Below are 15441 nucleotides of genomic sequence, written 5' to 3' on the forward strand. Positions count from 1 at the left end.
CATTCTGAATATTTTTATATTTTCATGGATATATTGAAGTGGTTTTCGTATATTAGGCCACAGCCTATCGTCTCATGATTGTATCACATACATCTTGGTGGAAGTATCTGCAAAAAAAAGTTAGCTTTCATTGCAAATATTAATTCTTTAAGAAATTTAACTCGAAAATTAATTGAGAAAAACTACAAAAATATACGGGAAAAAGACCTTGAGAATCGAATAATTAAACTCAGATTTAAAATATATTGCAAAATATTGTCACCGAGATGGGAAATTGTAAAAATAAAATGATTTAATACTAAAATAAAAAATAAATAAAAATAAATGTATTCATATTTAAAATAAGTATATTTTATATTTAAAATAAATATTTTTATATTTAAAATAAATATTTTTATATTTGAAATAAATATATTTCATATTTTAAATAAATATTTTCATATTTAAATTAAATACATTTCTACAAACTTAATGTTTTATTATTTATCTTTAAGTATTTTATATTTAAATATAATATGGGTCGTATTAAAAATAATTTTTAATTCAATTTAATGTTTAAATCAAAATTAATTATATTTAATCACAGCATTTTTTAATATTTAATTTAACATTTTCGTGAGTATAAACGATTTTTGTGTCCTTTAATAAATAGAGGCCAAGTCATTGTTTTGGAATGAGTTAAGTATTTAAGAATATACATACTACGAATTTCGGATTATATGTAGTATAATTTCATACTGTATCGCAACACAAATTCCAGTAATGGCAATGGAATGGATATTGAGCATTTATCAAGTTACAAAATAATTGGCCACATGCGAAAAGCTAAGAGATCTCTCCTCTACCCCAGGAGATCTTGCGGCCAAAGCTTCGGCGCAAAACAGTGTCAGTGGGAGCTCGGAACGATGTGGGGGCGAGAGAGTTGGGAGAGAAGACGATGACAAAATTGTCTCTGCGTTTAACAAATTGGGTGACAGGCTTTGAAGTTGCCGGCACCAGCCCAGTGACAAATGACAAGCATAACAAATGAATATTATGCGTTTTTCTCTCTGCCTCACTCTGTCTCTTTCTCTTTCTCCCTCTGTATTTACTTATGTCTCTTTCTCTTCGCCTCTTCTGCATCAGTTTTTTTTTTTTGTAGTACACTTTCCGAGGGTACTATGAGTTTAACCAGATGTTGGGAGCTCGGAGCAGGAAGCATAGCCGAGATCATGCTATGTGAATCATAATTCAATTTCAATACAGCCGATTCGATATAGCCAAATCAACATAAATGAAATTAAACTATGGGTTATAGTAGCTGCAATTGGATCATATTTTTCGAAAGTTAAAAAACGATCGCAAGGGTATAAAAAATATGCGCGCATCGAATCCTATATATGTAGCCCACCATTCTTGTTGGATTTCTGCGTTGTGTAACAACAGTCGAAGGAGAATATGCCACTTGAGATAACAAAAGAGCCAAGGGTGCGAGGATGGGGGGTGGGAGAGCAGTCCGAGGAGCAGCAGGCCAAGTGCCAGAAGCAGCATCAAATGTCAGAAAGTGGCAAATGCGCTATAAAATTGACACATCCAGCGGCAGGCAGCGGCGGGCAGCGGCGGGAGGACTTGCATAATATTACGGCCAGATGGGTGTGAACCGTACGCAGTTCGAACTTCGAAGGGACGGAAGCGTCAAATTGTCTACGGCAGCGGCACTCCAAAAAGAGCAGGCACACTCGTAGATCTTGGACAGCATCAACACGTGATTATGTAAGCACTTGAGTCCTGTGCCCTCGCAGCTCTAGAGGGAAGGACGCAACACGGATCGATGCAACTGCAGTTGACGATGAATTATTGGTGTAAACGTATACCCGGCTCACTTGAGAGGCAACATACCGCAGCCAACCTGTCACCTGATCCCACATCCCACACGATCGCTCGCACACGGTCACTGCTAACGAGCCCCGAAGATGAAGCTGTTCCCAATCCGGTGGTGCCGTACGCGGGGCTGACCAAAGACTTCCCATGCCATCCTCAACCAACCATCCTCCATGCTCGACCTGGACATGTGTTTCTGCTCTGTTCGGGTTTCGGTTTGTCGGCGCATCTCTTTCACGCCTGATTCCCCAGGAGCTGGAACTGGAACGGGGGAGTGGGAGCGGGACTGAGACCGGGACTGGGGTCGAGTCCGTTATGGTTTATAAATTTTCATTGTTATATATTCCGGCATTTTCCGGCAAGGCATGCAATCTGTTTTTGTTTGTTTGTGCTACCAGAAGGCCCCACAAATGCAGCCATGGATGCAGAACTATATCAAAATATGATTACTCGATTATTGTTTTGCATAGATGCTGATACTCAGGTATTTACACTTTTATTAGTCTTTCCAGACGCAAATAAAATTTAAATACAAATATTCTATTTACTTAACAGAAGATATTTCCACAATACAATTAAAATCTGCTGGAATTTTAAGTTGGATTTTTTTCTGAATATGCGTCTAGGTTTTTTAGGTATTTCAGATTTGCAAATTGAATAAGAAATATTATACTGGCATATGCATTTTGTTTGCCCCATCGTTGGATTATTTTGAAAGACAAAACTCTGTTTGCATTTGAATCATTTGTGGGATTCCATTAACATTTGAAGAAATCCTCGGGTGTTTGATGATGGCTTGAATTTTGTGAATTATATTGTTGGTGCTAATTAAAAACCTTCTTCGGTCAGGCAGGAGACGAAGAGACACACCATAAAGAGCCGACCCGCGGCAGAGGCAGCGGCTGGGGCAGTGGCACGGCTTTGTGGTTTCTAACAATAATTAAAAGCAAATAAATAAACAGATTTGTACAACGACTAATTGAAGTACAAATAAATCAAAATTTAACTAATAGTCCGACCGGACGGGAACCGTGGACCACCCAAAGTGCCCGGCGACCGTGTCCGTAGCGAGCGTCCGTCCGTCCGTCCGTCCGTCCGTCCGCCCCCCTCCCCCTCACCCAGTACAGAAGGAAAGAGTTGAGCTGTAATCGAAGTGTTAACAGGCCAAACGGGTTTCGTTGGTAAACACACACAAAAAAAATCAAAATCATAAAAAAAATCACCCAAAGGTTTGGCTACTGGCGGAGTGTACTTCGAGTACGCACATACATATAGCAGGGCGCAGACAGCGACAAACTGACGAAACGTTGATGATGCTCACTCAGCGGTGGCTCATCTGAAAGTTGCCGAGATTTGCCGACAACGACAATCAGAGACGGAGACGGAGATGCAGATGGATATGGATATGGGATGTATGTATGTGTAGAGATGAAGTTGGGGGTAGGTTGGGGACGAAGGCAGCGAGTTCCCTTCATGCTCGTTGCACTTGAACGCTTCAACGGCATTCTGATTTGTGGCTGCGGCTGCTACGGACCGGCAGCTCATACAGCCAGCCACTGGGACGGGACCCTGGCATCCATCCACAGACCAGGACCCGGCCATATTTCACGTGAACTGCATCTAAAAATTCATCTAGGAAATGGTGAAAACAAAAAGCGAAAGCAAAAGGCAAACATCAAACAAAGGAATTGGAAAGGTGAAAGTTTGGGGTCTATTGGGATCACTATGGCTTCATGGAGCTCTACGATTATAATCGGAATCTCTCTCGTTGTCTCTCTCGTTCTCCAACTATCCCTGGATCACACCACCACCCTTCGCTTCAAACGAGAGAGCCGCATTTTATTTTCAATATGGCGTCGGTGCCGTTTCCGCATGGCTCCTCAGATGCTGCCGTTGATAGACGCGCTTTAAATGCATAAAATTGCCGACTATAAATAACATTTAATGAAACACATTTTTCGATTCTTAATTCTACACGCATCCGCATCTGATTCCCGGCCTGCCCTGCCCTGCCCTGCCAGGGCCCTCGATTCCCTTACCCGATTTGGTTTTGGCTTTCCATATTGTTTTTGGCAAAGGAGGAGAAGAGCATTTAGCTTGGCATCTTCTATGCTTTTTGAGTTATTATTGTAATTTGGCTGTGGGCAGTCATGTGGAACGATTGTGCTGCACCCAGTTGCAGTTACTCCGGAGTCCGGACCCGACCAGAACCGTGGAGCCGGGGACCCGGGCCAAGGGAGCGTTTGGCATTCTCTGTTCATTTAAATTTTTCACAGTCTATGAAATATAATAAGTTTGCGACATGTGCATCACACTGTTCTCTTCGGGGGCAAACGAAACTTTAATTAAAAAACACCAAAAATATCTTGTTCTTTTTGGAACTACTCCCCGAAAATGTAATGAAGTCATAGGGGGGCGATTCAGGGCTAAAAAGGGTTACAGTGGAAATAGATCACGAGATGTGGTGGATGCAGTAGTTCTTCCACTTAGCCACCTACGCGGAGGGGTCTGTGTCTGCCGGTTCCAAATGTGTTAACGGTAAACTCGCTGGGTGCCCATTTTATGCGTTTCGTTTCGCGCGCACATCTCGAAATTCAAATGGGCCGTAACGGCTGAATAGCAAACCAACACGGGAAAAACTGAAGAGAGAATGTTGTAGTTGTTGCTTCACACCCACGGATGGGAAGACAGTGCGTTTCGGCAGTGCCAAGCAGAGGTCTGAGACCAAAACTGAACATTTCGAAGATTTCCAAGCATATTGTGGATTTATGGACCAAGTTCCACCCGAAGTATTCTATCAAAATAATCAAATACTAAATTTGTTTAATATTTTCGCAACGCACTGTACCAATGTATGGCTGTGTGTGAAAATGCAAAGGAAAATTCATAAAGCAGCGGATGTTTTCTTAATTTTTAATGCTTTAGTTTTATTTAAGTGTTTATGGAGAAATAACTAATGAAAAAAACTGCCTTGAATTGCATATTTTGCAGCACTGAACTGCACTCCGCCGCCTCTCGCTCTTTCTCTCACTCCTCTTCCCCTGCGGCGAGTATTAATAAACATGCAGCGGGCTGGCTGGGCCGCGACTCGGGTTTGTGTGTTGTGTTAAAGCGCAACATGATTCGCTCGATTTAAAATGCATTTCCATGCCAATGGCAACGCGCCGAGTTGCCGCCCTTTGATTTATAAAACAGGCTGCTTGGCCGTTCCCGATGCACCTCCCCCACTGCTGCAGGCCCCGCTGGGATCGGGGCATCGAAAGAGAACGGCGGCTGTTCGTTTACTTAATGTCAATGCAAATATTAAAAGAGGGAAGTTGGGAACATGGCTTTCCTGGACCCAGGCAGAAGCCACATTGAGACACATGAAATTTCATTACTTTACAGCCAGGTTCTTATATTTCCACGCTTTAAATGCTCTTGCGAATGTTCGGTTACACATCAAAACTTAGTTAATTCTAACACAAAACAACGTTCTGGGGCGTAGGAGTTCCAGGTATTGCGGGTTCAGCTCTGCAGGAGATAAAGGCTATTTCAATTATTGAATTCGATATCAGAAATGTAGGCAACACTCACACAATCAAAAGAGGGGAAATACAAGGCAACTACACTGCAAAACAAATGTGGTACGGGGGCTGGATTGCGGATTTTTGCTGTTGGTTAATGGCTTAACTAAGAGGTTGATTACTCCTATTCCTCCTTCTTGGGCACGCTCAGGTCGTAGAAGAGCTTGGTCATGCCACCAATTCCAACCAGGGCCAGGGCCACGGTGAGGCGGTACAGCACATTGTCGACAGCGGAGCCCTTGAGGAAGACGGGCTTGCCGTCCTTCTTCTGGAAGTGCTCCTGCACCTTGCGAATCTCGAAGTAGCCCTTCTCGATCTGCTCCTTGCCGACAGCGGTGGAGCGGCGGCTCGAGGTGGTGGCAAAGCTGCGGACAACGGCCTGCGTAAGAAAAATGTTTGCGGTTAGTTCATGAAGCTCCAGCGGCCTTACGTAACCATATTTTCCCACGGCCATGGAAGCATGTTCCATGCAATCCAGCAATGCCAGTGGGCTATCTACAGTCGCTAAATGTTACTCACTCTCGACAGGTTCAACATTTTGCTGAGGATATTTTTATATTTTTATAGTTTTTTATAGTTTTTCTGGGCGAAGTGTCAAACCATCGAGGGCGCTATCGATAGTATCGATATTTTACAGCTAGCCTCTACTATCGATGGCTTTGCGATAGTTTCGATAGTTGATATTCCGTTTAATATTACTAGCTAGTTGGCCCTCTCAACACTAAACAAATAATTTTATCCGATAGATACATAAATTTTCTACAAGATTGAAAAGTTTTCAGAAGTCCTTTTAATTGGATTATTTACTTATTAAGGTTCAAACAAAAACAACTTAAAACGAATGTGGCGTCGTTTTGTGGCGTTGCCAGACTTGTGCAATTCGTAGTTGCTGCGGGCTGCCATACCATGATATTTTTTGACATGATATTCCTCGATTTTGATATTCCGTTTAATATTACCAGCTAGTTGGCCCTCTAAGCCATAAACCAATAGTTTTATCCAATTTGTTAAGGATTGGCTAGTTTTCAGAACTATTTTTAATGGGATTGCTTAGATAATAGGGTTCAAACCAAAACGGCCAAAGCATAAAACGTAAGTGTTGACTAAATGTAACGTCATTGTTGCTGGTCAACTAAGTTTCTTTTATGCGTATAGAATTTTGTATACCTTATTTCCTTTAATTGATGTTAAATTTGTTGTTTCAGGCTGCTTTAAAACATTAATATTGCATTTTTGTTAGATTGAGTTATTTTTTACCTATCTACGCATATGTTTTGTGTTTTATAAATACATTTATCCCGGTTCTGATACCTATTATTGGTACCTATGAGCTACAAAATTTCGTAGATGTCTTTTAATAAGAGACTGAGTAGTTTCTGTATTAATTTGAGTATGAAATTACCAACAATATCTCTACTCTATAATATCCATTTTCCCAAGGTATGCAGATTGTTGCTCATTCCGATCCAAGGTTGCAGAACAATGCTGCTAATTCATTTCCACATGTTGCTGAATTTTTTCCCATACAAATCAAATGTATGAAGATTCATTGTTGCGTCATTCCATACAAGTTCCCGTAAGATACATGTTTCTCACACCACGAAAAGTCACCACGAAAACCTCTGAAAAGGAGCAAATTTTGAAAAACCACCACGTTTTGAGAGCGAATAATATCGATATTTTTGTACGATTAATGGAGTTTGGCGGTCATTTTCAAAAGTATCTTAATATATTAAAAAATAAATTGGAACTTGATTAAATAATATACCGTAAGTATTCTGAAAGATACGACAAGATGCGTAGGTATTCCTCTATTCCGTTTAATATTACTAGCTAGTTGGCCCTCTCAACCCCAAACAAATAATTTTATCCGATAGATACATACATTTTTTAAGAGATTGGCAAGTTTTCAGAAGTCCTTTTTATTGGATTATTTACATGTTAAGGTTCAAACAAAAACGGCCAAAGCATAAAACGTAAATGTTGACTAAATGTGACGTCACATGTTGCTGGTCAACCGAGTTTCTTCTATGCGTATGGATTTTTGTATACCTTATTTCTTTTAATTGATGTTAAATGTTTTGTTCCAAGCTCCATTGAAATGATTTTATCCTAGATTGAAATGTTGTTTACCTATTAATGCATAAGTTTTGTTTTATATATATATACATTTATCCCGGTTCTGATACCTATTATTGGTACCCGTGAGCTACAAAATTTCGTTGATGTCTTTAAAAAAGAGACAGAACAGACAAAACAGACTAGTTTCGGCATTAATTGGAGCCTGAAATTACAAACAATATCTCAAGTCCATAATATCCATTTTCCCAAGGTATTCAGATTGTTGCTCATTCCGTGCCAAAGTTGCACAACAATGTTTCTAATTCATTCATCGATAATCGACATTCACACGGAAATTAAATTGATTTTAAAATAAAACATAAACTAAAGCAGCTGCTGATTTTACAGTTAATTTACAGTTTTTAGGCTATCACATCTCACAGGAGTCGTCATGGGCTTTCTCACAGTATTAAAAAAGATGCGACAGAAGGAGAAGGAGATGCGCATTTTGCTGCTGTGAGTCTTAATGCATATTCTTTGGCAGTTTGTGATTCATTGTTGTGGTGTTTTCCAGCGGCTTGGACAATGCAGGAAAAACAACCATTTTGAAGCGATTCAATGGCGAGTCCATAGACACTATCTCGCCCACTCTGGGCTTCAATATCAAGACTCTGGAGCACAATGGCTACACCCTGAACATGTGGGATGTGGGCGGTCAGCGCTCCCTGCGCTCCTACTGGCGCAACTACTTTGAGTGCACAGATGGCCTGGTGTGGGTGGTGGACAGTGCCGATCGGATGCGCCTGGACTCGTGCCGACAGGAGCTGGAGGTGCTGCTCGAGGAGGAACGCCTGGCCGGAGCCACCTTGCTGGTGCTGTGCAACAAACAGGATCTGCCCGGGGCCCTCAACTCGAATGAAATCAAAGAGGTGAGAAATAGTCAGTATTTAACATTATTTATTAACATTATGAATGGGGCTTAATTTTTAGATACTACATTTGGATGACATCACCACCCACCACTGGCTGGTGGTTGGCGTGAGCGCTGTGACTGGGGAGAAGCTGCTTAGCTCCATGGACTGGCTCATTGGAGATATTGCCAAGCGAATATTCACATTAGATTAAAGCGGAATCGTTTTACTTTTCCACCAAATACAACTTGTACAGCCTCTTTTCCTTCTCGTCGGCAAACTGCGGCACAAAATTCACTCTGTGTATGGTGGCGAAGCCTTCGTCGAGCGACGGGTCCTTGTACTTCTTCTTCATCATGTTGAAGACCATGTCGCTGATTTGCGAGTGTGGCGTTTCCAGGAGCTCGCGAAAGGCAATATTGTGCTTAACCTGAGCCGTGGACACGTTCATCACAAAGCAGCGACAGGGCACATTCAGTTCGCCAGCCAGGGCAAGGAACTTCTTGCGGGATGCTGCATCCACATTGGTATTGTCCACCACACATGATTTTCCAGAGCTCAGCAAGCGCTTGCAGCTATTCAGACAGGATTGCGTACTGCCCAGAGTGTCTGCATTGACGATTTCATAGCCCCGTGTCCGCAGCACCTCGGCACAGAAGTGACTCTTCCCAGACCCGGGCAGGCCTACCATGATGACCATTTCGCACGCGTCCTCGTCAAACTGGACATCATTTGGCTCAAACTGGGGGATCTGATCGTGCACGCAGGTGGGATCAAAGTCGGGTTTGTTCCACTGCTCCAATCGCTTGCCCAGGAAATGTACTTCTGGGGTGTAGAACGAGAGTCCAATGTTGGAGGCGAAGAGTCGGTCGGCCAGCGAGTGATCCTTGCGCTGCTTGGTCGCTCCCTTGCCCACTTCGGGTCTGCCAGCGGCGTCGCCAACAAAGAAGCTACGATCCAGCTGTATGGCCACTCCGTCGTTCATTTCGTTCTCGAGATGCTCCCACATGCCGGGCAGCGGCTTACGGTAGTAGCCACCGCCCACTGCTATGAATACTTGGATGGGTACAGCCAACCTCTTAACTATTAGCTTTATCTTCACCTTGAAGTCATCCAGCGACACCTTGCCGCGAGCAATGCCCGCCTGGTTCGTGAAGAAACAGATCTTGAAGCCATCTTTGTGCAAGTTCTTGAGTTTCTCTGGCACCTCCGGAAAGATGATCTGCCAGTCGTCAGTGGTCTTGGGGAATACATTGCCCGACTTTGTCTTTATAATGGTGCCATCCATATCGTAGCCGGCAATTTTCGCCGAGGCCACGACTCCAGCGCTGGTGTAGATTACCAATTTTCCATTCGACACCGAAGCCCATTTCTCCTCAGCAGTGGCTGCAGATGCGATTGCGTCTAGAACGTTCTCCTCTGTGACGGACTCGGTAGATTCAACAGGTGGCGGAGGGCTGAATACTACTTCGTAGCTGTGCCGGCCATAGACAAGTTCCACCAGATCCCCATGTTTCAGCTCGCATTCCGTGTGCTGCATAACCATCACTCCGTTGATGCCGCAAGGGTTCATGCCCAGAACCTTCAGGGTAATGCCACAACTCTTGGTATCCACGTGCAGCCGAAGCTGCTGCTTGGAGCAGCGCGAGTCCCGAATGCCGGTTTCCTTGCTGCGTCCCACAAAATTCTCGCCCGCAGACAAACGTATGGCGCTGTGCTCGGCCTCCGTGGGCCTGAGGGTGCAGGTCCTGGACATAGCCTCTATGCCACCCATCCCCACCGATCGATTTAGGTATTTAGCCAGAGACATATAGCAGATTCTTTAAAATAACAAATTTGAACATTCTTTTGCGAAATTTAGTCACAACCGCGGATTTATCGGCTTAACCACTTAAGACCCCCTTTATTAAAGAAGTGACAAACTTGAGTTAAGCCGCGGAAAATAATGTTTGTAAATTCTTCGTGTAGATCCCTCTTACCTCATTACTTACATAGCTCACGAAAATGAGCATGATATCTTTCTAATATGCGTAAAAATAGTTCAAGTTTCATAAATTTCGTGGGAGTATTAAATGCCCCTTGGTCGACATTGGGTTAATCGTTCTTTGTCGATGATTGGAAATCATATTCCTCGATTTTGATATTCGGCTTAACATTACCAAGTACCTAGAACTCCTAGCACTTAACTTATAATTTTATCCGATTGATGAATCAATTTTCTACAAGATTGGTTAATTTTTGTAACTCCCTTTTTATTGGATTGCTTACATATGAAGGATCAAACAAAAAAGGTCACACCTTGAGACCACCAAGAAGACGACAATTGAAAATCATCACTGTGAATTTAATTTCCTGACTCGGCGGTTTTATTTAAATATCAAAATCAAATTCCTAGATAAAGTAGGCTGTTCAGTATATAATTCACAGGCGATCCCAAACTTATCAGCTCGCTTTCAGAAGCAAACAATATCTCATTCGAACAAGTCTAAAAAAATTTTATTCAACAAAATGCAAAGAAATTTGTTGACTTCCTTAAGCGTAAGTAAATATAAATTAAAATTTATCGTATATATTTAATATTTGTATTCTGGACAGCCGTTGTTCCGGCGGTCCCAAGTGCTGTCTCCGCTGTTCGCGACCCCGCGGCTGTTTCAAACTTCTTCTTTGTTGATGCAGGCTCAGAAGAAGAAAGGAAAGCTCTCGCCGAAGATAGCAAAGTTGCAGAGGAAATATCAGGAGAACAATGGAAAGCCGGTGTTCCTCAAGGGCGGCCCCATGGACAACATTCTTTATAGGCTGACTTGGGTGCTGGCCATCATTGGCATCTTGGGCGATGTCTGGCTGTGGCTTGGATACATAATATACAATTAAAGCATATTACCCCTCCATGTACACAGTACACACACACACCATACACAACATACACATCATACATATCAATCAAAAAATGTGATACTAAATCGAACAGACAAATCCGTTTCCTGCACAACTTCTATGTGACCTTCCCCGGACAAAATAAACCAATTTGATTTCGATTAAAATTACCTGCCTTCGCGGCTCTATATCGATAGATTTGCAGATAGTTGTAGCGGCGCCAGTGAGTAATGTAGCGTTTCAAAATTTACATGTAGAATGTCAATGTGTGTCGAATTGACAGTTGAACAATTTTCACTCAGGAAAACTGTAAAATTATTTTGAAAAATGTTTGAGATGAGGGGGCTTTCCCACCCTTAAGAAAACTCTTCTGCGGGCGTGAAAGTATTAATTTTGCGTGCATATACATATGTTTATTTATCTTCCTTCCTTCCGCTCCATTGCCCCCCCTACTCCTCATTGGCTGTGCCATGGCCAAGCAACACTCGGACTTAAGACCTCTCGCTGGCCGCACTCCACAGCAAAACCTAATTAACTCATTTAGACCCCCTCTCGTAAAAACATTTATATTTTCTGCTTTGCCACTTTACGCATTTGCCAAACAAGAAAGAAGAAACACCGAAATAGTTGGACAATAGACGGGGGGCTTCTCCATGGCCAGAAAAAAAGATGAGACCTGGCCATGCAAAATCGTGGCATAATTACTGTAGCCAAATGAGCAAGCAGCGCACCCCACGGGCTGCGTGGTGGTGCCACCGACTTCGATTTTCGATATACGTATGGATATCCATCCATCCAATTGTTCCCCCCGCTGGCTGCACATTTAAACTTTTACTTTTGGCCCGGCTGTCGATGGGGGCGCCTTGAGAATGAATGGGGAGGGGGGGCATCTAAGTGGCGAGTGGATCACAACTGGTCAGGGGTCCGTCTGCCAGTGTCTGCGAGGTGTTGCACAAGGCCCACGAATGGAACAGCTGAGGAGCTTTGCATAAGCTGAGCTAACCATTTGGTTAGCACCCCGAAAGGCTAAAGTTGGCTCGCAGAACTGCAGCAGCAGCCAAGCCATCCTGCCATCCCCGCCACCCCACCCATCCCATGTTTGGACATGTTTCTCTTTTTAGGCGGAAAACAAACTCAGACACTGGCATCGTCATCGACACCCAACCACCAACCCAACCACCGACCGACGACCAACGACCGGTCACCAGCATCGACTCCAGACATTTGGCGAAAAAACGTGTCGCGGCAATTTCCCATTCAACTGCAGCTTTTCCATGTTGCATCTTTTCTTGTGTCTCGTTTCGGTTTTTTGCCTAGTTTTCGGTTCGCATTGCATATGCATTGCAATTTCTCCGCCACCACCGCCGCCGTCGTCGTCCGTCTACTCATCTGCCCGCTGCATGCCGCTGGATGGTTGGTCTCGGTCTCCGCGCTTGACTTACATAAAGCTAGGAGCACACGCTGCCGTTGGACACACACACCAAAACTTGTTTTCGTCTTTTTCGAGGAAACGACAGAAGCGTCACTTGGCCCATGGTGGCGAGACATCCAGAGGAGTGGAGGCAATGGTTGGTGGTGGCGGTGGCCCATAGGAGACGGTGCCTCTGATGATCATCAGCTTTGGCTCAGCTGTGGCCTGTGGCTGTGGCTGTAGCTGTTGCTGTGACTGTGGACATGTCTGCGGATGACGATGAGGTTGTTGCTTTGGCTATTGCTGTTGCTACTGCCATTGCTTCGCGGTGGACTCTTCTGCGTTGGCGCCTTATGTAACTGGGATGTGTGAGGTGGGGTGAGGAGAGGTACCAAACATTTTGCGCACTCATCTTCATCACAGTCAGCAATTACACTTTTGTCATACTCTCCGGATTCTCTCTGCCATCAATAGGCTTGAATAATCATTTTTTTTTTTTGGTACTCCTCATCGTACACATCTATGAAAAATGGCCCTCCTCTTTAGCATTAATCATGGATCATGAATCTTTTTTGTGCACAGCTGCACAAAGGCATTCGGTGTGTCGATTAGCATGTTCAAATGGACAACGATGCATGCACCTGAAGATATCAGAAACACAGAGAATGCAACTGCAATTGGCTGATATTGCGCATACGCATGCCATTAAACGCACATCGTCATGATGAGACGAGTATCGGAATCGAGACATAATCAAAATCCAAGTCAAATCTTAGCAAATACCCATTAATTTTGTATGCTCTACAAGTAAAAGCATTGCAATATTCGCATCGATTTTGATTTGAAAATTTTATGCGCGTCTGCCCGGCAATTGTCTATTGTCAGCTTTTGTTTGGATTTGGTTTTTATTTATTTACTTTTTTTTTTCTGGTTGGCCCGCCCCAATTACAGTGTCATAACAATTACGCACGCATAATGAGTTTCTGTTTGAGCCAAAAAGCTGGGAAAACAGAAAATAGCAAACCATCGCCAAAGCCAAATCCATCGGTCTGATGTCTGCTGTCTGCTGGTCGGCTGATGTCTGCCGCTGACCTAGTAGACGACGTGTTCATGATGGATTTGTTCAGATATGCCTTCGAGTATAACAAAGAGGTTGAGGTTCATTAAAGTTGCAAAAAAAGCGCGAGTGAAAATAGACACAGAAGCGAATCGAATGATAGGCAAAATCGCGCTAATGGTTCAGGGGTAAATGGTATCTAGAGTGTGGTCCAGGAATGGTGGGAAAGCATCCCTGGAACCTGTCTTCCAATGCGAATGCGAATGCGACCTTACAACTGTTACTCCAATTACATGAACCGACAAAAAATAAGTGAATTACGACATCAGCTGGTGGCTGGGGGCTGGGGGGAGGAGGAGACCTTCATCTTCGTCTTCTTCTTTGTGTTAAGACAGGCCACAATAAACCAAATGAACGGCTCGAATGACACAGTACCCGTACCGGACACTGCCACAGCTGATCAAAACAGACCAAGACACGAAAATGATTTAGCGACTGTGCCGTGCCGTGTCTGCTGATGGTGCTGCTGGTGCTGCCGCTGCTGCTGCTGGTGCTGCCGTTGAGTGTTAAGTGTTGACTTTCATCTCGTTGTTGCCCCCCAACTCTAATTGCAGATCGCTCACCGGCCACGCAACGAGGCAAGGCACGTTGCAAAGTCCTTCACTTTGGATCATGAAATGAATGCTTCAATGGCCCGCATCCGCAGCCAACGCTTCAGAGGAGGAGGATTAAAAGCTACTATTGCCGGTTTTTTCTTTTCGACCAAAACGCAACGCATCGTCTTCGGTTACAGCTGTTCGAAAGTACATTCATAAGAGCATGAAGGGAAAGAGGCAGATGCGTTGGTAGATAAACTTCATTTACTTGAATTTACTGCCAGTTTGATTCAGTCTCATTTTCAGCTGATTTTATAGCTTTTGGAGTCTTTCGGAGAGTTCACAGACAGGTGCATCTGCTGACATAATAAGCACAGTGTTGCGATCCGTGGATACTTCTTTCACTTCTGCAAGAATTCACAGATTTCTGGTTTCATTTGGAGGTCACATCTGGAGGTTGCATAATCAGCCGCTTGGCTCTCATTTGTGACTCATTTGACGCCCGCCCGCACGACGCGCAATGCGAGTGAGAGCGAAAATTTGCATTTGTTTGAGGTCTTTAAACTTATTTTTGTGGCAGCTTTGGCTTCACACTGTCACTGCTGTGTGTGTGTGTGTAAACTCCTTGGGAAACATTAATTATATGCCCAGTGCCGTCGTGCCAGAGCCCTACTGCTCTGCTCCACTGCCAGATTATATGTATTATAGCCATCTTCTCTTTCTTTGTGTGTTCCCAGTACATTTCGTAATCGCTGTGCTGAAGCTGATGTATTGTATGATGCACATGCTCGTGGTTTGTACTCATGCATGCAGATCCATCCTCACTTTTCTTTTCTTTTGGGGAGAATTGGAAGACAATTGAATTTGTAATTTGAATTGCCATTGGGCAACGGGAAATCTGAAATTATGGGAACCAAAGGAGCGCCGTCCTTCAATGGAAAAATATTAAATAATTTAAGCATTGTGAGGAGACGATCGGCATGGCATGGGTCCTGCTGCTGGGTGCCGTAGTCAGTCAGGTTATTTACCCTACAGATCAATCGCGATTGGCGATGGGAAAAAATATCACTTCCTGGTCCAGGGGCTATGTCGCAAGTCAACCCAA

At 43.6% G+C, this 15441-nt stretch overlaps 4 protein-coding genes across 4 annotated transcripts; 2 read left to right on the forward strand and 2 right to left on the reverse strand.

Annotated features, from left to right (window-relative positions):
- Positions 1 to 5530: 5530 nt before the first annotated feature.
- Positions 5531 to 6027, reverse strand: LOC111075716 (cytochrome c oxidase subunit 7A, mitochondrial). The gene is made up of 2 exons (XM_022369180.2): positions 5946 to 6027; positions 5531 to 5805 (listed from the first exon to the last, which is right to left on the reverse strand). Exons 1-2 carry the CDS (start codon positions 5961 to 5963, stop codon positions 5551 to 5553), a joined length of 273 nt encoding a protein of 90 aa, XP_022224872.1. The 5' UTR covers positions 5964 to 6027; the 3' UTR covers positions 5531 to 5550.
- Positions 6028 to 7835: 1808 nt separating this feature from the next.
- On the forward strand, positions 7836 to 8643 carry LOC111075711 (ADP-ribosylation factor-like protein 2). Its single transcript, XM_022369174.2, has 3 exons — positions 7836 to 8003; positions 8062 to 8416; positions 8478 to 8643. The coding sequence occupies exons 1-3, from the start codon at positions 7939 to 7941 to the stop codon at positions 8610 to 8612; spliced, it is 555 nt and encodes a 184-aa protein (XP_022224866.1). The 5' UTR covers positions 7836 to 7938; the 3' UTR covers positions 8613 to 8643.
- LOC111075710 (uncharacterized protein F21D5.5) lies at positions 8415 to 10287 on the reverse strand. The gene has a single exon (XM_022369173.2). The coding sequence runs from the start codon at positions 10206 to 10208 to the stop codon at positions 8625 to 8627; it is 1584 nt and encodes a 527-aa protein (XP_022224865.2). The 5' UTR covers positions 10209 to 10287; the 3' UTR covers positions 8415 to 8624.
- A 539-nt stretch (positions 10288 to 10826) lies between these two features.
- LOC111075751 (cytochrome c oxidase subunit 7A, mitochondrial) lies at positions 10827 to 11439 on the forward strand. The gene is made up of 2 exons (XM_022369225.2): positions 10827 to 10936; positions 10994 to 11439. Exons 1-2 carry the CDS (start codon positions 10907 to 10909, stop codon positions 11267 to 11269), a joined length of 306 nt encoding a protein of 101 aa, XP_022224917.2. The 5' UTR covers positions 10827 to 10906; the 3' UTR covers positions 11270 to 11439.
- Positions 11440 to 15441: the final 4002 nt, after the last annotated feature.

The sequence above is a fragment of the Drosophila obscura genome, unplaced genomic scaffold, assembly GCF_018151105.1.
Source record: "Drosophila obscura isolate BZ-5 IFL unplaced genomic scaffold, ASM1815110v1 contig_150, whole genome shotgun sequence".
Classification (NCBI taxonomy): Eukaryota; Metazoa; Arthropoda; class Insecta; order Diptera; family Drosophilidae; genus Drosophila; species Drosophila obscura.